The sequence below is a fragment of the Zonotrichia leucophrys genome, chromosome 15 (genome assembly GCF_028769735.1).
Source record: "Zonotrichia leucophrys gambelii isolate GWCS_2022_RI chromosome 15, RI_Zleu_2.0, whole genome shotgun sequence".
NCBI classification, from domain to species: Eukaryota; Metazoa; Chordata; class Aves; order Passeriformes; family Passerellidae; genus Zonotrichia; species Zonotrichia leucophrys.
The window spans coordinates 21842-46979 of record NC_088185.1 but is presented as its reverse complement, the minus strand read 5'-3'; the positions used below and the strand labels follow the sequence as shown (position 1 = coordinate 46979).

Sequence of the window (25138 nt, the reverse complement as noted above, 5' to 3'; positions counted from 1 at the left end):
TTCAAGAAAGCTAAGCTACCATATTAAAAAAAAAAAAAAAAAGTTGGTTACATTTTAAAGTACCTCTTGAAGCCAAAATACAATGCAAACTAAGTTGACAAAAGACTGTCTGGAAGCTTTCAAACAGCCGGGCTGCTGTGAAAGCATTTAATCTGGTATTAAAGCCCTTGTTGGTGTGAGCTGCTCTTTCCCTTTCAGATTTGAGACCTCCATGTACAGTAATGCAATTTCCTCCTGGGCTTGGCTGCTATTGTGGTCCCAGCCGTGGGAACTAGCCAGGGTAGTCAGGCTAAATTACCCACTTTAATGAAATTCGGGAAGTGTTCAGAGCCAGTGGATGAAACCCTGCTGTCACCAGGGACTTCCCTACAGTTGGTGCTGGGGATGGAGCAGTGAGCTCTTGCACTGGCCTCACTCTTCACTCTTCATCCTTGGTGCTGTGTTGGGGGTAGAAATTCCTGGCTAGCAGGCACCCCCTTCCCTGGGGACAGCATGTAGTGTGGCTGTACCTCCATCTTCTCCTTTTGCCCCTAAAATCTCCTGTGGCGAAGGGAGATCTCGGCCTGTTTGACTCAGCCTGGATATTTAGTTATTCTTCCTCATTAAATTAAACATGCAAAGAGGCAACACCAAATGCAATGCGTCCTCATCCCTGACCAGCATTGACCAGGGCTCTCCTGTTTTGGTGTTGCGTGTGACTCACCAGTGGGACCAGTGTGTGTTGGCTCTGTGGAGCACAAGGGGTGACATGGGTGATGGATCCATGAGACTGGAGGACAGGGCAGTCTGTGACACTCTGTTTGTCCTGGCAGGTTCATAACTGCCAGTGATGGCTCACTGTGACTCATCATCAGGGCTGTGCGCTAATTTCTCATTATTTACTCATTGTCAAAAGTGCTGCAGGAATGGGGCTCTGTGGCTCTGGGAAAGGTCATGCTGTGGTTGAGGGAACCTTTATTTCTGGAATTTCTAGACCCTGTGGGAGCAGCTGTATACCCTGTGTTGGTCTCGTGTCCTGGCTGGCCCTGTGGAGGTGACAACATGGAGGGAAAAGCCATCACATCTTGGCTGATGATGAACACGGGCCACCACATTGTCACTTTTCAAAGGGTCTTCCTCAGACTAGAGCACCACTTAAAAGCTAGGATTTGCTTTCAAAATAACCTGTGATCTGACAGCAGCAGTTCTCAAAATTCTTTCTTTTATCAAAATCACTTTAAATGGGTATATTTGGGAGTTTTGGAATCTCCTGCTGCTGCACACGTGCCAGCTGCATCTTCTTTGTCCCAGATTTTTATGAGGATTGTCTCTGTTTTCTGGGTCAGAGAATTAAGAGATTTGATGTTATATTAAAAAAACACGCACCAAACCACATATGCAAAGTTAAATCCAATGCAAAACAAAACAGACAAAGGGGCGAAGGGAAGGAGCTGCTGGAGGACCAGACAATTTTAGATCAGAATGAGAAACTGCATTTGACAAGAGGTTTGTTCTGATGGAAGACCTGACATGGATAATTGCTGACATTCACTGAGGAGCGTGGTCTTCAGATGGAATTCTGGCTTTTTAATTAGCCATGATGATTTAATAGAAAAGAACGCAATTAAATCTGAGGAACTTCCTGCATCAGAAGACACCATGTGCACAGAAAATTGTTCTTCCAAGAAAAGGGTTCCCACGGGATCTCTTTTGAGAGGAAAACCTGGTAACATTGGCATTTCTGATACACCTTGTGCTTTGGTACACACTCAGTGTCCAGAAAGATCAAGATAATCTAGAGGAAATCAACTGTCATGCCACAGAGTCCTGTATGGGCAGTGAAGAGGCCATCACTGATTGGAGCAGTCTTCTACTGGCTCACCTGGGTTAAAAACTCATCCAAGAAGATACTGAAATTTTCTTTCTCTGCTGAAAGTCCACAGCATCAAGTGCCTGATCTGCCAGGTTCTGTGGCATGAGATATGGTTCCTGACCAAGTGATTTCATCACTCCCTGAAAGGTGACCTGAGCTCTGAGCTCCAGGTCTCCAAGCCAAAAGCTTCCTTTGTGAAGGGTATTTACTCCAGACTGGGGTTGAGGGGCTTTTGTGTGTTTCTCATTCAGATTTTTATTACTGGGGGAGGGAATAGGGGATTACTTTCGCTGGTTTATCTCTTGCCAGCAAAGTCTTTCCATGCATCATGGTTTGCCAGGAGCCCAGCACACCCTTCAGACAAAGCTCTTTCCCCAGAGGAACACCTCCCGAGGGTTCATGCTCCCTGCCTGGTCTGTGCGCGGGAATGTGGAGGTTGGAGAAAAGGTGCCAGTGGAAGCCCCTCGGCAGCCCCCAAGGAACGCCTGTTCCCTTCCCTGCAGCCCCTTGGTATTGGCAGAGCTACTCAAGAAACACGCGTTTTTGAGGAAAAGGAGTTTATTTCTGAAATAGCAAACGTCGTGATGAATCACGGCACCAGAGTCGAGATCTCGTGGGAGATGTGCATCAGCCGCTTTCGTTCTGCAGACGGAACCCTGGGCGAGACCCCGGCCCCGGCTCCCTCCGCCACGGGGACCGGAGCGGGCGGCGCCGCTCGGAGCGGACCTGGGAGCGTCTCGTCGGTGTCGTGCCGATGCCCTCTTGTGGAAACTAGGAAAATAGCCGAGAAAATATGCTGGTGCTGGGCTGGGAGTGGTGGTTGGAAGCCCATCCGTGGGAGCAGGGAGAAGTGCTGGGTGGTTGGTCCCCTGGAGTTGCAGCCCGAGAGCCTTTGTCACTGATGTCAGTGGTATTGACACTGTGGGAGATGCTATTAACTGAGCCTGGGGATAGGGGCTCCCAGGTCTCCAATCCTGCATCTTGTGTACACCTTTGGTGGCAGAATTCCTGTACGGTGACAGCTGTCTGTGTTTTAAATGGGTGAAGTTCCCCAAATGCCTCTGCACCTCCTTGCTGTTGTTCTGCAGTAATTCCCATGTCCCTCATAGCAAACACCTTTATTAACAGCGGTACAAACTTTCTTCTTGAGCAAGCACTGAGCCTGCCAACTGCAGCAGCTCTGCTGTTTTCTTGAGAAAACATCACGCTGCTTTGGTCATCTTCGGAAAACGTCAGTGGCTGAATGTGTCCAGGAGACCACAGGGCTGACGTGCTGGCTCTTGCCTTCACAAACCCCAGCCCCAAGTCATACGCAGCAGCTCTGGCTGCAAAGGGTGGTGATGAATAGCAGCTCTGGAGCAAACCTGCAGGTGCTAAGTGGCTTCTGACTCTGCCACCCACCTTGCTCCCAAGCTTCTTTGAAAGAGCTGGCAGAAATGGTACTGTGTTGGGTAGTAAACGCCAGCCCAGCACCGTCAGTGATTTCCATCCTCTGTTCTGGTTTTCCAGCCCTGTGGGGCACTGGTGAGCCACGTGCTGGTTTCCCACTGCTGCTGCAGAACAGCCCTGGCAATAGATCTGGCTCTGCTGCCCCAGAGCCCCAGTCCCACAGCTCCCCTGACTTCAAGTTCTCCTTATCTTCTCCGTGTTTCTCTTTTATTTAATTTATTAATATCCTTAAAAATCTGCCTCTTTTAAATGTCTAAAGAATTTTAACCGTTAAAGCCAACTTGTCTCTTGCATTTTCCAAACTTGGCAGCTTCTCTCCCTTCCATGTTTTCCTGGAAAGCAGAGTCTATAAAAGCCCATCGGTGTTGGGTAGGTCACCAGTACCAGCCCAGGAACGGGCTTTACATCACCAGAAGTGAAAGGAAGCCAGAGTTCTGGGAACTTTGTGTGGAATTCATCCAGAGTCCTTGCGGAGACTTGCTGTCCCTCCTGCATTGTGCCTGTCTGTGTAATCACAGATGCTCGATTTGCTTGTGTGTTTAGAGGAATCAGTTCTTTGGGCAAGGACATCTGCTATTGTTTTGTAGCTCTGCGATCATCTCTCAGCCTCTAGGTTATCTAGACCAATACTGTGTCTGAACCCTGACAGTCCTGAATTAATTTCCTTTTGTGGAGGAACAATAATATATTTCTGATGTTGTGTTGAGGGAATTCAGTGTTGAGAGCCGGACTTGTTCAGAGCCAGGCTTGAATGGGGCCAAGGAGCTGAGCTCACCTTCTCAGAGAGGCTGTGATCTTATTCAGAGCCAAGAGATACAACTTTAATTGTAAATTGCAAAAATTTAATTAACATTGCAAACCCCTTCAAAACAGAGTTTCTGGCAAAATTGCCAGCTCTGCTCTGCAGCAGGTAGGATGCTTGAACAGCTTCCATAGGGATCTGTTACAGACATAATACAAATGTTTCTTTACCTGGATGGTTGCAAGAATAGCAACCAGAGCAAATCAATATGGCATACTCTCCTTCCCTAGGGTAGTCTAGAACCCTAAAGAGCAAACTAATTGGCAGCCAGGTCCCCAGCACATCATCTTGGGATGCTCCAAAGAACTGGAAGTTGCTGGATAGCAGCTGGGAGTGGGGTGACGTGCTGGCTTGGACAAGCTGGGGAAGGGTGCAGGGTCTCACTGCCATCTGTGGGTGATAAAGCTGGGCTGGTGGGGAGCCCTGAGTATGGGCTGGTGCAGAGGAGGACATCTCAGTTTGCAAATTTGCCACAGATTGTTTATAGAAAAAAAAAAAAAAAAAAGTGACTGCTGCAGCTATGACTGAGCCTTGAGAAATTTTAACAATAAAGGCAGTGGCAGCTGGAGTAAAATATGTCCCAGCTGGTTCCCCTATGAGGATGAGGGCAGGGGGAATTGCTCTGTTGAGAAAATCCCAATACCTGAATTTTTCAAGGGCTTCAGGTCTCCATCCACATTGTTCTGGAGAAGGAACATTCCTGGGGCACTCCATTGTGGGAGCAGCAGCACTTTCTGCTGTCATTGTATTATCACAGTCCAGACAGGACATGCTCAAACCATCCTAAAAGGAGGTGACCAGAACTGACCCATCTTTGGTGACTGTGCAGAAACAGCTGCTGAGCTGAGGAGCCACTGCTGGTCCTCAGCTTACCTTTTTTTCATAAGGGCCTATTGGCCAGTGGAAAGGGTGGCATAAGGGCCTATTGGCCAGTGGAAAGGGTGATTCTGCTCCTAATTAAGAAGTCTAAGGGAAATTAGTTGTTTCCATAATGTCAGAACAGCAGAGGGAAGCTGGTGGACTCCAGTCTCCCCAAGCCTGACTTGCTGATAATGCAGCAGGGCAGGCAGTACCTCAGCATGAGCAGCAACTGAGGCAACAGCAAACAAATGCTTTAAGGACTCTCTTGACATAAATAAACATGGAAAATAAATTATGTCCCCGGCACTCTGCCCTTAACTGATGGGAAACAAGGAGCATTATTTCTTAATGTGCGAGAGGCAACAGGGAAAGGCAGAAGGTAGCCAAAACATTTGGTAAGAAAGGGTTGGATCCAGCCCCACTGCAAAAGAGGCAGAAGTGAGTGGGTCCAGAGCCCAAAGACATCACTCCCAATTTCCTTGGGCTTCATTACTGGAAGAGAGAGTGTGGCAATGACAGAAAGCCAAGTTGAAGTGGAACTTATGAGACAGAGAAGGTCTGATAGGGAGAGCATCAGTGCTTGAGAAACCATTGTGTTGGAAATGTTGTTGTTGTTATTAGGGTTTTTTTGTTGTTGTTTTTTTTTTTTTCCTCCTCGCTAATCCTTGATATGGTTGGGCATTTTCCAAATCATTCCCATGTGGGTGGAGAGCTCAGGGGGCTGTATTTCACATTTCATAATCTGTGTGACTTGATTAATTTGGCCGTATATTCAAACCTCATGAAATTGGTCCATTTTGCTGAGGTTTATAATAGATTATATCCATCTCCTATCATCAGTTTTGCAAATAACCACTTGTTGGCTTCTTAAAGTGCTACAGATAGAGAACAGGGTGTGTGCTGCCAAGGAGAAATTTTATTTAAATGAGATAATATGTCTTCTGTGTGAGTTCAAATGAGGAAATGGATTATTGTGAAGCTCTTTAAAGCATGGTTATGTCAAGAGCAAGAAGATCACTTTTGTTTTTCATTTGTATGCAAGGTGAAGAAAGGACAAGACTTTTATTCTCCTCATCTTCCAATCTTCCACCATAGAAGTTGGTGATAATTGCTGCAAAATGACCCAACTGGGTCAAGGTGTAATTTTGAATCTTGAGTATCTTTCACTCTGTGAGCAATTTGAATGATTTGACTTTAACACCTTGGCAACCCATCACTGGAACAAATAGAAATCTGGTGAGCAGATGCTAGTGCACAGCAGCATTGATCCAGGCTGTGGAAAAGGCCAGCTGCTGCCTTCTCTCACACCCAAGGGCCTTTTCCATTGATTCACCTCTGTTTTGGGTAATTGCCTTTTGCACATCAGACTGAGAAGTGCTCTACAAGCTGCTCCTTTTCTTCCCCCACTTCTATCTGGGAGATTTTGTTAGGTTTGAAGAAAAAAAGCATGACTTTTGAGTTGCAGGGTGAAGATGAACTTTGAGCAGCAGGGTGAGGGTCCTTAGACTGCACTGGTATGTAGGAGTGGGACAGGCTCAGCAGCCTGGTGACCCTGCCTCTGGCACCAGCCACAGCCCTGGGGGTGCGACAGTATGCTGTGTAGTGGGTTGAGATTACCTTTTGTGTGCAAGTAGTCCCTAGAGTCCCTGCTCACAACTACGGCTCTGCCAACCACCTCCCCAGGACAGAAGAAATGTCTGTTTAATTACTGCAGCTTTGATTTTGACAGCACAGATTTCCCTTGCTGCCTTCTAACCTTCACGGTTTCCTGCCAGCAAAGACAAAGTCCCTTTGCAAAGGCTGTTTGTTCCTGTTTCTCCCACACCAGATAAAAGCAGGGAGAGGAGCACAGGGCAATGCCTGCCACACCCACGGGACCTTTTGTCTGAAAGTCCTGGGGATTCCAAAACCGGGAATTAACCCTGCAGCAATGCCTCCTAGTTGTGTATAAATGGGGCTGGAAAGATGGGGGGCTGTGATTTGGGATATCCTTGGCAAAGTCAGCCAGCCCTTTGTCTATTGGGGGCAGGAAGTTTTCAGTGGGTAAGGGCAGAGCCCGCCCACAGCACCTAGAGCAGGATCCTGTCTGCAGGATGTAGAATTGGGTCATCATGGAGCAGACTGGCAGAGGCTGTGCCAGGGTGATCCAGAGCATTCCCCCTTGCTGACATTAGCAAATGCTCTGGGTTTGTCTGTGGGAGGGATTTGAAGGAAACTCATCATCCAGGTGGTCATTCAGATGAAGTTTTGCCTGCAGCTCATTTGACACCACTAGCAGCAAATGTTTTGTCACCACATTGCAGTACCAGTTTAGACTGTTTTCTGCACTCTTTTTAATGCCAGCTGTGGTTTCGTTAGCATTCCTGGCAAAACCCAATGGTACTTTGGAATGTGTCCTAATTTCCCATCTTATTTTAGAGCAGAAGGCTTGCCCATGCTCCTTGTACCACACACATGAAAAAGCAGCAAATCCAGAGTGATACTACCCACAGCAGATGGATGCACTTACCTCCCATTTGCAGTGCTACAGAGCTGTCTCAGCAGCTCCTTTTACATCTGCCCCTTACCTGAGCCCAAGATAGAGCACTGGGGTCTAGGGGAAGGGTTTGTGGAAGCAGGGGCTCAGGGAAGCTCTCCACATCTCTCCCCTTCACTGAGTAATGCAAAAATTATCAGTTCAAGGGAGTCCTGCCTCAGTGATGGAGAAGCAAAAAGGTTCTTTGTGATAGTAATTGGGCTGATCCAATTTGGTAGCTTGATTCAGCAATCAGTAAAATATGCACTGTCTTTGATAACAGCTAATTTAGACACATGCATAAAATTTAAGCACCTGCTTATTCCCATTGACCTCACTGGGCTTTAGACAAAAATGCTCACTGTAGCAGGACCAAGAGACAGAAAAAGAACCCAAGAAAACACCACGCAGACTTCAATCTCCAGGTATGTCTTGTTTTAACTGATACATTTTTAATACAGCTTCACTGGGAGGAATAAATGCAATGAGAAAGTAAAATGTAAAAGCCCAGCTGTGTGGATACCTGTGGTGAAAATCTGACTTCTACTGGGGTAGAGGCTGTATGGATGAAATTGGTTTTCATTTCATTCTATTGGAAGGAAAAACAAGGAGGCAGATACATTAAAAATTAAGGTGTTGTGCTTCGTATCTTGTGTAATTAGCAAAGCTGACAAACATAATTAGAAAAATTTGTCTGTTAAGCAAACGCTGATTGTGGGTGAGGATGACTAGCAGTGTTTCCTCCAAGAACAGCTGGAGGTGAGGGTCTCGCTTCAGCTCTCCTAGGCTTATTTTGCAGGGATGCTGGTACTAAGCAGCTGCTCTCAGTGCTTGAGAACTTCTTGTGTTGGTGTCGTTTGATGTGCTGTAACAATTGCTCCGTCCTAAATATGGTGTTATGGTGCCAAAGGGCTTTGATAGGGGAATGTTTCTGCCCAGCCCAATCTTTGTAGCTGGTTATGGGTCTACAGGGCAGAGAGGACTCTGCAGCTGGAGGTTTCTTTCCTTTCTCTCTGTGAAGCTCACAAGCTGGTGTTACAAACTCAGTAGTAGGCTCTCCTTGCTTTGGTGCATGCCAAAGACTTCTCTTTTATTTTGATGATCACCAAGAGATGTTTTTCTTGCACAAGCTCCTCAGCTGCAGCTTCTAAATGAGCCTGTATAGCTTGGAGGAGCTGTGTATTGCTACCCTCTGGGTGCAGTACTGGTGGTATGACATTTAAGTGTCAGATGCTGAGAGTTTTGAGTGGCCTCATTCCAGGACTACTGCTTTTAGAAGAATTGATGCCTTGTTGTGCATTAAATTAGTTATATTTTTTTCTGTTGGTGACTGGATTTGAGAATAAAAATGTATATGTGAGAAAAAGTTTTCAATAATGAAATAAGGTAACAAAAAGATAAAACCACTATATGCATAATTAAAATTATGCCTAACTATATCTTCTCTATGTAGCTGCTTCAGCAACTCAGCTAACTTATTAGGCTGAGTAATCAGCCCCCGAATCTTCCCCCTCTCTGAGTTTGGCTCCTGCTGTTGCTAAGGATGCTGCAGAGCTGCCCTGAGCAGAGCCCTGGCTGGTCCCTTGGCGACAGTGGTCCCATCCCATCTTGCCCCTTTTCCCCAGTTTCTGGGCTTGGAGAGTGGGACATCATATGGCGAGGCAGAAAGCGTCTTCAGTTTGGTCAAGAAGCTGTTTTTGTCATTTCACTTTGCTAGTGTGTTCCTGTTTCAGGTGTCAAGATGCTCACAGCCGTCTGAGGGTTCACTGAGCAGTTCAGACATCCCCTTATGAGAAGCACTAAATCTTTTCTCCTTGTCTATTTCTTGGCATGATGTAAAGCTCAGACACTGAACTGCAGGAGGCTAGACTGCGAGTAATTTTCTTAGGATAGGGTGCTCTCCCTGCAGGTGTGGGTAGTTGATGGGCAGTGGCTGTTGGAAGAGGCTGGAACAAAAACCTCCCTAAACACTGCCCTGGAGCATCCTCTACCTGTAATGGAAAAAGCAATTCCTGCTCCTGTGGGGCAGGTTTTCTGTGAGTGGTGAGGGAGGGATCATGGCCCCACAGGTGTAAAGAGCCTTGGGGAGCATCTGGCCACACTGGACCTGCTGTCCCTCCTAACAAACCAGGGGGACAGGGAGGGGCAGTGCCTGAGAATGCTGCTTTGATTTGCCCTGGGTGCCTTGGAGACTCATGGCCAGAAAAGCCACAAAATGAGCTTGAAAAACATCATAGTCAGCCAGCTTTTTAATTAAAAAAATGTGGTTTCACCACTTCTCCAGCTGGTCCCAGCTGGAGCCAGCACTGTGGTAAGCGTGCAAATACAAAGAAATATAATTTCCTGCAAGCTTTCTATTTTCCCTCGAAGCCCCAAGTCCTGCTGGTGCCAGACCCCATGCAGGGCTGTGCATCCAGCTTCCAGTACTTCAAGATACATGAAAGACTTGTGAACCTTCGTGTTCACAGAGAATGGTTTAAACTTTAACCTTCCCTTACGAGATGTTAGGGAGGCTTGAGGGAGCCTTCCTGTAAAGTTCACCCCTATGTACCATAAAAATGCACTTGCTCACTGGGGCACTCAGGAGGGCTCCTGTCCCTGGATGCTCCTCGTTTACGCACTGCCTCATTCCCTGCAGGTTCACCTGCCCAAGTAGTGAGGAATTTTTGGCTTTACTTCTGCTGTCCTCAGGTCCCTGGTGTTGTGATGGCTGATGCGTGCCCAGATCCTGCCTGCATTGGCCAGGAGGGTGCTCAGTCCTGTTTGCTGTGGCTGTGTGCAGGGAGTGAGTGGATGCTCCAGCAGCAAAAGGAGGCTGAAGCCACACACTTAAATTTTTTTTCTTGCTGTTCAGATCACATATGTCTTGAATTTACCCTGCCTAAAGTTGTTTGAACTTTTCTTGTCGGAAGACTTTTCTTGTTTTCCCCTAGTAGTTTCAGTTTGCTATAGTGGAGGATTTATTGTTGGAAATGCTTTTCTTGGGATGCTCAAGTTGGCAGGGGTCATCTCTAGTGTTCTGGGCACAGGTGAGAGGATGGGTGTGGTGTGTGCAAAGGCAAAGGAGCAAGAAGCCACATGCCTATGTGACAGTATCTGATCCTCAGGGGGAATTGTTGTGGTTTTGTGGGCAGCATCGCCCTGGAGCGCTTGGCTAGCCAAGTGGGATGTGAATGCTGTGCATGGGCTGTTGCTGGTGGGGGAATAACTGCACCAGTTCAGCTGCAGCTGAATAGCTTGTGCAAGAAAAACATCCTGGATGGCACAGCACACCATGGGAAGACCCCAGGCTATTGCAATATGCCTGCCCCTGCCTGCTGAAGGTCTGGGGTGCTGGAGGACAGCAGAAGGTGGTGGGCTTACACAGCCTTGGTAGCATCCATGGGGATGAGGCTTATCCCTGAACCAGTTCCTTCTTGGACCTGTCTTGGCTTTAGTAATCCCTGGAATGCAGGTCACTGCTGCAGTTTTCTATTCAGCCAGATCTGTATTGGGGTCTCTTTGTTCTTGGCTGACACTTGCCTTCTCTTACCCGCATTTCTGAACGAGGTTATTGGTGTTCAAGGTAAAACCCTATGCTGTGCAGTCAGCAGAACCTGGTGCTTTGCCTTGGTGCCTCCAAAGACATGCACATTCTGCTGTCCTCAACCTTTCTGGCAGATTTTGCTGGTCTTTCTGTTGTAGTATCACCATTCCAAGTCCTTAAGCCCCAGGGTGCAGCAGCTATGGCCACACATGGGTCCTCACTGCTGTGTCTTTCCCAGCTTTTGGAATAGGTATGTCAGCAAATTGTGGGCAGTTTGTGTAGTCCAACTGGAAATTCCTGTAGACTGCAGTGGCAGGGTGATGCTGATTGCATTTTTGAACAAAGTTTAGTAGGAGATGAGATTGTTCTTATGGTATTTAGGAAAGGAGACAGCCGGTCTGGGCAGCTGGCTCCCATGTAGTTGATAAATGGTACTTGATAGATATAGCCAAAGAGAGCATTGGCCCACTCAACATGCCAGGGCATGTCTCTGCTCCTGATGAAGGGCTGTCCTGGTGTCGCAAGGAGAAGGAGTCTGCTTGTGACATGATACAGATAGCAACTTTGACATTTTCAATCAAATATGTTGACAAACCATGTGTCATGAAGCTGTAGAAGTAAAAATATGTGGTACTTTAAAGAAAGAAAAAGGGCAAAACAGACCTGACGTGATTAAGCGTGTCAAATTTACCAGATGGATTTTTGCTCTGCTGTGCAGGATGCTCTCTTCCAGGAGTTTCTCTGCATTTCATATTCTGTTTATGTAGGAATGTGATTTCTCTCCATTTAATAAGTTTGATTGGTATCAAAAGATAGGCTAAAATTGTTCTTGCTGGAATGGATCTTGGGAAGGGACCAGAAGTTGAATTTTTGCATAAATCTTCCAAGCACAGAGTAGTGGCTGGCCATAACTACAGCCATCTGCCTCATCCTGCCATCACCACCAACACATATTGCCCTTAGAGAGGGGAAATGTACTTTTAGCAAGGATTCAGCAAGATAACATTCATCTTCCTTTACTGTTTATGCTGTAGGGGTTATGATGCAAAAGTCAAACCAAGCCAGGGAAAGGTTTGGGAGGCCAGCAGTGCTGGGGCAGTCAGATGGGATCCTTTTCCCTGGCTCTCAAAACACAGACTTCCATGACTGGAGGGATTCCCAGGTCTTTGGTGAGGAGAGGAGAGGAGAGGGCCCCCTCAGAGGAGAGGGCCTGGGACCTGTGTCCTTGGCTCTAGCTCTCTTGTGGGAGTGGCTGTTGCTGTTTGCCGAGCTATGGTGGTCTGGTACATACACGACTGGTGCTACATAGTTCAGCATGACTTTTAATACCTAATGAAATAACACTGTTTACAGATGGGCAGATTTATTATTCCTTAAATTAGCATTTGGGGTGAGGTAAGTACCAGTAAAAGCAAGGTCTGTACTTCAGTTCATATGCCAAAGTCAGGCACTGCATAATTTTAATCCTTCTGGGTAAAAGTGTAACGTTAGGATTTGTTTGGTCTCTGCTCTGTTCTGGTTTTTGTCTGCAAACAACCTGAGTTTTGGTCCTGGGTTATGGAGCAACACCAGTTCTCACTGAAGGCAGAATTATATGATAGCCAGATGCTAGGAAAATGCTCTGGACTGGTCTATTAATTTCAGTTAGTTTGTTTTAATAATTAAAGTTTTTTTTTTTTGGTCACATTTTGAAAATTGTCCAACACATTGCAGTGATGCAGGGCTCCTTTTTCTATCTGTGGGTAATTTCTTCCAGTTCATGCAGCCTGTGGAGTGTTCCTGAAGTACTTTCTGCAGAGTTCCTGGTACTTTCACTTGAGAATTTTGATATTATTGCTTCCTCTGTTTAAATAGCTTTGTTTGTGAAGCCAGAAGGATCCTTTTTGTTCTGTTCAGCAGTTGCACACAGCATCAGTAATTATTTGAGACACTTGTACAGCTAATAGAAAGAACCTTTCAACGAGAAAAGCTCATACCACTGCTTTAAAGAGACTGGGGAAAGCAACAAAGCCGACCAGAAGGTAAATGTGTTATTCCTGTAGTCACATAGATCTGGGGACAGGAGACATAAGTAGAGCTTAATTCACTCCCAAATGGATGTTCTATTTCACACCCCAGCACAGCTCCTGATTTATGGATTTCTTAACATCACAATATTTTCATTGTTAAGTCCTGATTTAAAAGCCTGGTGTAAATACAAGGTCAGTACTTACCGTTACCAATCTTTGGACCAGTCCTAACACCAAGTGTGGTGATAACAACATTTGAATTCCCAGTTTGCATAGGACTGGAGAATTTCTACAACCTCCTGAAAGGGAGCCATTCTGCAAGGAAATTTAAACTGTGTCCTGAAGTTACCTTGGGCTAGGCTACCAAGCTTAGCTGGCTGAAGAGAAGTGTGATGCTATGAGGGCAAGAAAGGAAGGCAGGAAGGCACTGATATACAAACTAATGGCAGGAAGAAAAATGTGTGGCTGAGCTGATTTGTTGAGGTAAAATGTTGTTGGCTGCTCTAAATGGGGAGTAAACTAAGTCATGCTGGAGGTGCAACTCTAAAGGCTGAAATGGAGACTGAGATCTCCGAACAAGGACATGAACAGGCCAATGCAAACTCTGGTGTTCCTGGTCATACTGCAGGGAGACAGGTCTGGAGTCTCTCCTGGAGAAGACACTGTCCTAACAAAGGATCTGGTAAATGGAGTTAGCAAGGATTTGTTTTGATGTATAGCAGTCTGTTCAGTTTGCTGCCAGATATGCTTTGTTTAATGATTGAAACTGAAGGAGTAGGAGCTCATCTCTGTGAGACTGGGAGAGAGTATAGATTAACTCCATTGTGCTCTCTGTGTGACACTCACTTTCCCTACATACCATGAGCCATGTGCTGTTCAGGTCTGGTGAGATGGCCAGGCTCATTAAGCAAAATCAGAACCTCTCATGTCATCCCTTAAGAGAACCTCCATGTGTATTCTCATTTTGGTAAAGCGCAATTTGTACTTCTTTAAAAAGAATGGATCATTCTCTTGTTCATCTTGGTCTCAATCCAACAGGAAGATAGGAGTGTTCAGAACTTCTCTGCACAGTCTTTTTGGGTGATGTCAACAGCCCTGTGTCAGATACTTGGGAGGCTTTGAGATTTTAAGTAAAAATCCAAACATCGGTGTGCTGACAGAGCCTCCCCACTGTGTGCAGGGCAGGTGTCCCCACTCCAGTGATGAAGAGGATTCAGGGAGCCTCCTGATTCTGGGATTCCCTTGGACATGGGCCACAGCAGCTGCTCTCCCTGGTGTATGGATGAGACAGGGTGGAGAAGCATGGGGAAAGGAAGGTCAAGGCACGTTCTGTTCTCTCAGCCCCTCTTCAGCAGATGTTTCCTGAGGAGCACTGTCCAGCTGGCCCTGCTCACAGCAGCTCCCAGGCAGCTTTGGGCTCTGATGACCCTTCCACAAAATTCTCCAGGAAACCACGGTTAGTCCTGTCCTATGCCCAGAAAACCCCGAATTTACAAAATTTTGGCTTTCCCTTTTTGTAATGCAGAGAGGATGTGATTTCATGGATGAGGCAATCACTCGCTGTGATTTATTGTGTGGTGTCAGGCAGGGAAGCCTCTTCCCTGGCTGCTTGTCGATTGCAGCTGGGCACATGCGGAGAGGAATTCTGGGCTTACACAATGCTGTCAGAACTGGATCTGGTAATATTTAATATAGCCCTGTCACAGCAGATCTGAGGTTAGTCATACCTGCTCAGAGCACAACAGTGGGTGATGCTGGTATAGAAGGGGAGTTGCCAGGGAAAAAGATTTCCCAGATCTGGGCACATGCTGGCTGCTGGTCTCCAGCACAGAAGGGGCCAGCATCCAGAACTGCCTGTCCTGGGGTTTGTGTGAGCTGTGAACATCACAGATCATCATCTGCAGCTGCTTCAAGAGTGGTGACTAACAAGTCTTGTGGATTCCTGTGCTCCATCTCTTAACACTGGAGTTGAGTTTTCCTCTACTCTGCTTAGCCACTGGATTTGTCAATCAAGACCATATTCATGGTTCATCCTCTGTAAATGGAGGTGGAGCAAGCCTGTGAATTAATCCAACAGCTACCACATTGAAGGATGCAAAGCCAGGCACAACCTGGGTACCAGCCACACACATAGTCTAAAGTGGGTTTGAAAGCACATCCAAACTGATGCCAGTATTTATGAGCCATATGTTGCAATGGTGGTTATTTATTGTGCTTCTCAATAGAATAGAGCACAGGGGTTGTTTAGCTCCCCTTCAGTGATGTTACTGGCCTCTGTGCCCACCAGAGGACTAGAACTCATTGTGGTTTTACTTTCCACTACATTTTCCTTTGTAGTGAGTAGTGCTGAGGGTACTCAGGGAAAGCTGGGGTCCCAAGGTTGCTGTTCAGCACAGGATCTGATCATAGGCATCTGTCACCAAGACATGGCATTGCCAGGTGAGAGCCTCCTGTGCCTGCCACCAGCAGCCTCCAACCACACCTGCTCAATGTAGCAGGGCTATTTTCATAGCCAGCCATTTTCATAAACCAGCCATGAGTTACGTGATTTATTATACAGAGCTATTTCTGTAGCAAGATAAAAGGATGTGATCACTTACCTAACTTCCCATCACAGTTCAAGAGACCATTATACACCAGGCATTTCTTCTTTTCCCTTCTGGATAACTCAGTGTTGACATGTTGACCACAGCAGGCAGCATAGTGCAAAACTAGGACTGATGTAGAAACAGAAAGCTATTACTGTTGGAACCGCTTTTTGATATTCATGTGGGATTTCAGTTACACGCAGTTTTTGATTTTTTTGGGTTTTTTTTGCATTGTTTATTGACTTCAAGTGGAAATTTTTAGGATGTGCTGGAAAGCATCCAGTGATTGAAGGACTTCCTAAAGCCCTAGTGTATTGAATCTGCACCAAGAAAAATACACATTTATGTTGAAAATGCAGAATAAACTGTATCTTGTTTATATGTTCTGTCACTCTTTGGTACTCTGAAAAGAAATCTAAGCCATCTGTAGTAAATACTGTATTGTGTTGCACTGCTCTGTCCCCCTTCTATGTGTTGGAATTGGTTCTTTGATCTTCAGTTCAAAAGGTTTGATAAGGCTGTTTTTGTGGTCTGCAGAGAATTTCCTTCTGCTTCTGCAGCTTCTCCTGATTAAGTCTGTGTTTCTGGGAAGGCTCTGGGTATCCATCCAACCAAAGAGATGCTTGCACCTTGTGTAACAGTTCTTGCATGGTGTATGAGGCTTGTCTCCAAGTCACCACAGCCCTCTTCTGTCCCCACCTTTCCAGGCGAAGGGCATCCTCCCCCCAACACCCAGGAGAGTGGTAACATGAGCAGAACTGTTCTAGTGAGCATGAAGTTACATTCTAGACCTGGCCACATCCGACAGGACCCACAGGCAGCCACGTTAGCATCCAGTTCCACTAATGGAACATTTAAAGCAAGGGTTAGGGAGAGGAAGTTATTAGCAGCTGCATTAACTTCCACCCTGGATTCCATACACAACGGTTGCTCAAATTAAAGAGAGCTGTTTGGATTCAAGCAACTCCCATGATGGCAGCTAATGAAGCTAGTCCCGCAGTTCAGCAGTGGCATCAGCCAAAATCCTGGTTGTAATCCAAACTGCAGTTGTTTTCTCCTAATGAATTAATCAGCTGATTGTGTGCGTGCGATTAGAGAGGTGTGTGGCAACCTTTGGAAGGGAAGTGCTGGCTCTGTGGGGCCCGGAGGCCGTTCCATTGCAGGAACATGCTCCTTTGAGTATTGCAGGACCATATGTGTTCCTCTAATTAATGGGTGTTGTTCCTGTGGTCATTTGATCTCAGGAAAATGGCTGTAAAAATTGTAATACTGTAAACCTTTGATAAATTGGAATAAAACCTCTAACAGCTCAAAGCAATTTCCTTTAATCTAGCTTGTGGTGTTGGGAATTTTTAAAAATTATTATTATTTAAAAACTTCCACCCTATTTAATGGTAGCTGCAGAGATAAAGCAAAGTGTAATTTGAAAATTAGTTCCAGATGTTTCAGTTGTAGCTTTGTTTTACTAATCTGGGTCATTAATTTTGTTGGATTTTCTTCCCTTGCATGTGTGAAGCATGGTTGCAGGGTACAACGGGACTTCTGGCAGGAAAAATCCTCTTGTCTCTGGGCAACTCCACTGAAACAAGGCCTGTTTCTCTGTGGTTATCCAGCATGGAAGGCAGGAGATGAGCTGTGGAGAAGAGTGGTGGGGTGGTTTGTGCTCTTGCTGCAGCACAGGGCATGGGGCACGGTCGGTAGGGAGCGGGGTGCCCCTGCCAGAAAGCCAAGGGCCAGGTTCAGGTCAGGGTAAGGGTTTCACCTCCCAGCCATAACAACACCCTTTTAAAATGAATAAAACCAACTTGTCACTTGATTAATGAAAAAAGGTGCAGTTTGGTAAGGCTTTTCAAAGACTATTAACAAAAGAGATCTTTTCAATGGAAGACAACTTGCTTCTGCTCAAGCCTTAGACTGCCTCAAAGATTTGGAAATTGTGACATACTGGGATCTTCTCACTGCATGTTGCACATCCAGATGGTCCCTGGGGGTGTGTTAGTCACTGGCTGCAAAGAGGTGCCTGGAGAAATGTTGGTGGCCATGACACAGACCAGGGAGAAGAGCCCGTGGGTATTGCCACCAACACCTTCAGGCAGAGCACTGAGGGCACTGCTTGTACCCCTGCCAGCAGTGTTCTCAATTTAACCCTAGTTACCCCAGTTTCTTCATTCAGCTTTGATGGGATGGGTATGGAGACAGTCTGGGATAGTGCTGCAAAGCTCAGGGTGCGGTTCACGAATCTGCCAAGGAGTGAGGGGTAAAGCTCTGCTCTTCTCTGGGCTTGGCAACAGGCTGGGTACACTGAGGATAACAATCTCCATCCCTGATCAAAGGAAATGTTACGACCTCTATGGGATTAAGGCTGTTTTTTTCCAAAAGAAAGAAATGTCCTGATTGTTTGGGGCTAAGCTTTAGATAGATGGTCATTTTAATACTACAAGAGCAGGCAGAATTGTGGAGCCAGCTTGAGTATAATTTTCCTGCTTATCCTGATTTCTGTTTTGCTGTTTATCCTGTTTATCCTCTCCTTGTTATCCTGAACTGGTTTGTCTTCTTGTAAATGCCAACCTACCACCCTTAAAAAGAAATCATCAGGAAGAAAACTTGCTGACCGAGTCTTTCCTTTGCCTGTGGCAGATCATCTTATATAATATTAATATTTGTAAAAGCAGACCTACAGAGCTCATAAATCATCCATAAAAGAGGGGCAATATCTACGTCTGTTTTAAAATGAAGCAGGTAAGTAGGTTCTAGAACAAAAGAATATTGATACAAAGGAAGTGGAGAGATGAAAGAAATGAAATTGGCATTTTAATCTGAAAATTGTCTCTGCATAAGTAATACCAGAGGCCTCACTACTGCGGGAGCTAACGCTTTGCTCTGGGTGATCACTTGACCCTGGAAAGCTCCAGTCCCTGACTGCTACCTGGTATTCCATTCAAGTGCCTTTAGGAGCAAAAAAAAAGTCCAAAATTGAAGCAGAGCTTGTTTGCAGAAGGGAGGACTGCATTACCATTTTTTCTTAACTTTGTGCTTCTCCAAATGTGAAAAATAAAAGTGAAAAATATTTGTAGTTTTGAATTCTGTTAAACTTTTTTTTAAGGCAAGAAGCAGGCTTTTCCCCATTACAGATGGGAACCCAGATGAGAAAAAAAATACGGTTTATTTTTAGCCAGCTCAGTGAGTAATCTCTCTCCAAACACACATGTGGAACCGATCCATGAAGGAATGACCCTGTGGCATTGCTAACAGGGTCCCTTTGCAAAGGCAGGCTCTGGTCTGGAGCAGTTGGTTTAAGACTGTGTAAATCTTTTATTGCATACCGCCCATGGTAGGATGGTAAAATGAAACCATGAAACCAGGGGGTAATGGGAAATTTTTTTTTTTTTCACTTTTCCTAGTACCACTGTCCTGAGACAGTGGCAGTGGCTTTTCCCACTGCTGAGGACATGGTGCAAGTCCCACAATCTGGAATGGGGCAAGGTCCTCCAGCCCCCAGAGGGACATTGTTTTGTCCATAAGCACCTCAGCTGTGGTTTGTAGGCAATGTGCTGCTGTTGCTATGTGCTGTGTAGCACCAGGGCTCTTGCTGACAGCTGTGTTTAGCTGGCAGAGAGGAGGGGCAGATGGGTGGGTGGTTTTGGACCTTTCTGCTCGGCATGCAGTTCTTCCTGGTGTGGGTTTTTTTTAGGTTTTTTTTTTGGGGTTTTTTTGGGTTTTTTTTTTTTTTTTTTTGGTTGATTTGGTTTTTTTTTTTGGTTGGTTTTTCTTCTGAACAGGAGCCAGTGCAATGTGGAGCCTTTAATTCTGTATTGCTTAGTGGTGGAGCTGGATCGGAAGATTCATTCTGGGCTTGACTCCCAGACTATCTTTGCTGGTGGTGATTTCTACAAAAATTGAGCTGGGATCATGTGAGCCTCAGACCAAGGTACCTACCCTGGGGCATGGCATGAGTCATGTAGCTCAGCCCCACTTGTTCCCAGCTCCTCTCAGAGCCAGAAGATTGTTAGACATTGGGTTAAGCTCCTCATTTTTTTGATGAAGCAGGTTTTTTTTACTTTTGAAATAGTTATTGAAGATGAATCTTCTCGTGGGAGTAGGTCAATTCATTTAGCACAGCACACTTTTAAGGAAAAATTTTTGTAGTGCTGGCTCAGGCAAGAAATATGTTAAAAGAATTTTAGCTTTCAGTTGAAATCACTATTTCATTTAAACATTTTAGGCTAATGAGAGTTGGCAAAAAAAGTGCTTTTTTATTAAGGAGGAAATAAGAAAGGGATGTGTTGAAGTTATCTCAATGGAAAATGTTTTCATATTCTTATTTATGGATGTATGTCAATTTAGCCATTGTCATTATTAAGGACAAGAAAATATCTGAGAAGCTTTCATGGGGCACACAGATAATTAAGCAGACAATTTCTGCTGTTCTTTCTCATCTCCAAGCCAGCTTCAGTCTCCCTCCTGAAATTTTCTGCCACAACAAAAGTAGAATGTTAAGTGTTAAAGTTCAATGTTATGAATCGGCTTTGCTTACAAGGAGAGAGGAAACCAGTCAAAACCCTTACATGGAAAAGAGCTGAATAACAGCAAGATCACAGAGGTCTATAAAACTAAGGAGGATCTGAATAAAGCAGGATAAACTTGATGGTCTAGATGAAAAATCACATGAAGGGAAATTAGTGCTTGCAAGGTAGATCAGGTGAAGGATTTGTGATCTCTGACCACTCATTCCATCTTTTGTGTAGAAAGTCCCCGATTTGCTTTGGGGTGTCCGTTCGTGTTTGTGCTTTCTCTATCCCTTGGGGTTAGGAAGTAAAAAAGACCTGCACAACTTTTGTTGAATATCCCTCTGCTGTTGCTTTCCCTAGCCTTTTGCTGCCACCTCCATCCCCAGGAGCCCCCAAGGACAGTCGAGTTGTGCCTGTCTCTGGTGTGGCAGTGTCTCCCCTGTCATTAGAGGATAAATGACACTGTCTCCATGGCCAGGGAACAAACCAAATTAAATTCCACCGTCCTCAGCAATTGATGGGCCAGCTGCCGACCTCCATGTCACAGCCAATTTCTCACAAAGAATCAAAGATGAATTGTATCTCTAATTTCTGTCACAAATGGCTTGGCTGTGCAAAGGGAAAAATAGTAGCAGAGGAGTAGAGGGGACGGCACTGCGCCTGGCCATCAGCCCGCTGGCAGGGAGGGGCTGTGATGATGCTTACGCATTCCCAGCAAGGTGGTGGCTAATGGAGTTGCATTAATCAACAAGAAGTGGCCAGATAAGCTGTTTCCTGACCACAGTATCCCACTGAAATAAGGCAACTGAGAAGGAGGATTGGGAGGGAAGTTAAATGCTAGTGGAAAAACCAGCACAGCAGGCCATGCTCCCCAATGGAGAGTCACACCAAGCCTGAGGAGATCTCTCATAAAGCTCAGTAAGCGTGAATCTGTTTAACTGGACTTTGCAGAGAGGGGCTGGGGGTTCTGTGGCATTTAGGGCGACAGCTGCAGGTGACACCAAACTATGACACGTTCAGAATAAGTAGCTACTGGCTTCTGGCCCTAAGCTGGCTACCATCAATTTGTGGTGTATTGGCTGCAGTGGAAGTCTGGATCAATATCAGTCTACAAGAGGCTCAACAGATCAATGTTTGATACAGATAAACAAAATAGAAAGCAGGTGTTTATGGCATCCCCTGCATGCAGTTTTACTATTCCTTGCTCATTCTTCTGCCAAGGGAAGGGAAGGAGAGAGAAAGAAGGTAAGAAAGGATTTAGAAAGGTAATTCACTTTAAAAAGCAGTTGTAAGAAGGAGATTTATAGTATTTTTTCTAATCAATTTTAGCCTGAAGAGAGAAAGAGAAAAATCTTCATAAAGATATATTGTCCTTTGAGAGACAAATTCTGACTGAACAGTGGGTTTGGGTTTAATGAGATGCCTGTGGCAAGAGGATCACTGGCACAAGGCTGTGCTTGCCTAGACTTTGGGAAAGAGGGATGTCCAGGAGTTCCGCAGGTCCCTGCTGCTTTCTGGTGGTTGAGAGACCCACACCTGGCTGTAAATACTTTCGGTCAGCTGGCAGGTAGATGATTAAACCAGGGAGTGTGGAAATGCTGGAGAGAAGGGCTGTTTTGTGTCAATGCTGAGGTCACCTGCCTCAGGTCTTTGATAACTGTGTGGCACAAAGTGGGCTTGGAGATTTCATGGCTAAGCTTATTTCCAAACAAAATCCTGGTGTGGAAGTCAAGTGTCTTCTGTTGCAAATGCAGAATGTGGCTGGGGGTGTGTATTCTGTCCTTATCTGTTAAGAGGTAGGGCACTTATCTTCTCTTAATTAGGCTGCCCGTTTAAACCAGGTGGGGCAGTTCTCTTTATCTCTTCCACTAAAGGACCATTGAGTCTCACTGCATGACTGATAAAATCATGAGTCTTCTAAAGACTCATAATGTAAAGAGCATTGTGAGATGCTCTGCCCAGGGGGATGAGCCAAGCAAGGTAAAACAAGCCACCCCCACAGAATCATTTAAGTTGGAAAAGACCCTTGAGATCATCAATCCAATCATTAAGCTAAGGCCTTCAAACTATCAGGGTGCAGTGGAGGGAGAGGACCTTCAGAGCATCATTCCCTGTATTTCCTTCCTTTCCTTTTCTCATTTCCCCTTCGCCTTGTTTCACAGGACTGGCTGACAAAATTTGGGTATCTGCCTCCTCCGGACCCTGTCACGGGGCAGCTGCAGACGCAGGAGGAGCTCACCAAGGCCATCACTGCCATGCAGAGGTTCGGGGGGCTTGAGGCCACGGGAGTCCTAGGTCAGTGGCTCATGACCCCTCCTCTCCTTGGTGCAGAGCGAGACAGGGATGGCTTCTTGCAGGTCCGTGAGGGAGAAGGAACTCTCCCTCTCCTGTGTTCTGGAGCTGCAGCAGGAAAAGCTCCACCGTGGGTGGAGCATATGGCCCAGTTTGGAGCTGTAAGAGTAATTACATGGCTCAGGTGTTCTGTTGCCTTGTGTTTTCAAGAACCTGAGGCAAGCAATTATTTCAACAGACTCACAGACCCTTGGGGTTCTCAGTGAGATTAAAATAGCTTTTGGAGTGTTCAAAAAAAAAAAAAACCAAAAAAATTTAAAAAGACAAAGGGAAAAAAAGGGAGAAAGTTGTCCTGTTCAAAGCTTTACTTGCAGCATCAAATTGAATTGAACAAAAATCCTGAATAAGCCTCCCAATTTGTATGCAAAGATATTTTGGGTTCCTTGCTGCTGGGGCACAGACAGGGAAGGGAGAAGGATGATGTTGCATCACCCCAACTTTGTTTGCAGGAGGCTTTTTGGGGCTCTCCTGGGATCTCACTGAGCCACAGCAGCTCCAGGTACTCCTCAGTCATGCCAGCCAGCTGGGAGCCCATCACCTGCTCCAGCAGCTCCGTTGGCCAGCAGAGGCAGGCAGTGGCATCTGTGTGGAAGGCACATCTGCCTGGGAGGGAGAAGTTCAAGGGGAGGCTGAAGCAGCACGAATTCACCAGCGTGGCTGGGGTCATTCCTCTCAAAGCCTTCATTGAGGGAAGGAGAAAACCAGCATTATCCCAGCCTGCAGAAGGGCACCTCTCTGCTCTCCTCCCCTCTGTGACCCTCCTGCCATGGGGCCAGCATTAAGGAATGGCAGCTAATTAGCAGGCGAGTCTCCATCCATCCCAACATCCCAGTATCCCTCTGCTGGTCTCCTGAAGGCACAGCTGCACCCCAACATGAGGACTTCCTTTCTCTGGTCTTAATTGAGCATGTGCAATAATTTCTCTTCCACTGCATCACAAGCTGCAGGAGACCCCGGAACAGAAGTGGCCATTCAAATTGCATTTTCAGAGGGGGTGTTTGAAACAGTCTGGGGGTGGGAGGGATGGCTGCCCTGCACAGGTCATAGTTGTGGTTTGTTCATGAAAACAGGGTTTAAGAGGTAAAATCAGCAGGGAAGTGAGTGAACGAAACAACTTTTTTGCATTTCGGCTGGTGAGAATAGACACTTCAAGCTTTCATTCATAAAAAAATAATTAGAAAGAACTGGGACATTCTTCAAATAAGCTCGTAGCTGAACAGAGATGGAGTTTATTTATATGTGAATGTCTATCCTCGGAAACTCATCAAGAGAGAACAAGACAGAATATTTGAAAAAATGTATTTAAAAGCATAATCAAAGCTGGCCACAGGTGGGCTTCCAGCAGGAATTGCTGTCCAGTGGTGGGAGCAGCAGTGAGACATAGGGGCTCAGTGTTCTGTGGGTGTCACCACAACATGCTGGGGCTGGTGCCATGTCCCAGTGGGCTCCTGAGTATCCACTTTTGCTCTTCTGGTTCATTCTTAGCACTTCATTTCCTATCTCTTTGTACCCCTGGGATTTCTTAACCCACCATTCCCATGATTTCTTGTTTTTTCTCTAACCCTAGATGAAGCCACCCTGGAGCTAATGAAGACCCCTCGCTGTTCTCTGCCCGACCTCACCATTGAAGCGACCAGGAGGAAGCGATTTGCCCAGGCTGTCACCAAGTGGAGCAAAAGGAACTTGTCCTGGAGGTAGGAATTCATCTATCCCTGCTGAAATCTTGCAGCAAAAGACCAATTTCACCGTCACCTTTGTTAAATATGGCTTTGAGATGAGTTTTAGGGTGATGGTTAAAACATGTCCCTATGGCCTCCCAAGATCCCATAGACCACTTACTTTAATTCTTCTCCTGACAGTCTCAGCAGTGACTTCTTGGACCCACTTGGCAGTGCCTGAGAATGATACAGATTTGGCTGCGAGCTTTTTGCTGGGTTGCAATTGTTGTTAGAGCATCTTTTTTCTTGAGTTCATTAGTTCTGTGCTGTCTCAGGCAGCTGCCCTGCCCAAGTCCAAGGGCAGGACAATTTTCAGGGTAATAAAGTCACTCTTTTTTCTCCTAATCCTTGCCACAGGCAAGTATTTTTCCCTCAGTGCCAGGATCCCTCTGCACCCGTGACACAGAGAAGTTCAGGTCCAACTTTCAGAAATATGCTGCAGGTCAGGGATGGCAAGCAAACTGATCCCTGTCCCATTAAGATTTGTGCTTTTTGGGACTTATTTTTCCTCCCTCAAATACCGTGTGCTGCAGTGATTTTTCCTCTAAGAACAGTGTGCAGCATGAGGTGCTTGTACCGTTCTGAAAACACATGTGGATCTTATGAAAAGTTCTCCTTATTAATAAGATTTTCTTTGATCCTGGCATAGCTCCTAGAGAGAGTCCTCTTCCCACTGCAGTAACAAATCTCAGCTTGGCTGTTGGTGTCAACACGTGTTGAAACTTAGCAGAGATTTGGTCTCTGTTCCAGCAGATTCCTGTGAGACTTAATTTTGAGAAAAGATAAACATAATTCAGCTTCAGTAAGAAACAACTTTGGTTCATAGATGGCTTCATGTCGTTAAGTGACCCATATTATAAAAACTCAACCTGTCTCCCTGTTGCCCAGGCCTGACTTTATGGGGAAAGAGGAAGAACTTCACATTTCAGAAAGGAGAAAATCCTTTGCGGGTAAAAAG

At 45.8% G+C, this 25138-nt stretch overlaps 1 protein-coding gene across 4 annotated transcripts in view; it reads left to right on the top strand.

Moving 5' to 3' along the window:
* The window catches only part of MMP17 (matrix metallopeptidase 17), a 77608-nt gene that overhangs the window by 34055 nt on the left and 18415 nt on the right, over positions 1-25138 (top strand). For 3 of the 4 annotated variants that reach the window (XM_064726721.1, XM_064726722.1, XM_064726720.1), the window contains 2 exons: positions 22273-22405; positions 24030-24156. In XM_064726721.1, the coding sequence (XP_064582791.1) occupies positions 22273-22405; positions 24030-24156 (260 nt within the window). Of the gene's footprint in view, positions 1-19391; positions 19531-22272; positions 22406-24029; positions 24157-25138 lie in introns of those variants that run through there. The other variant, XM_064726723.1, reaches the window with a different exon arrangement.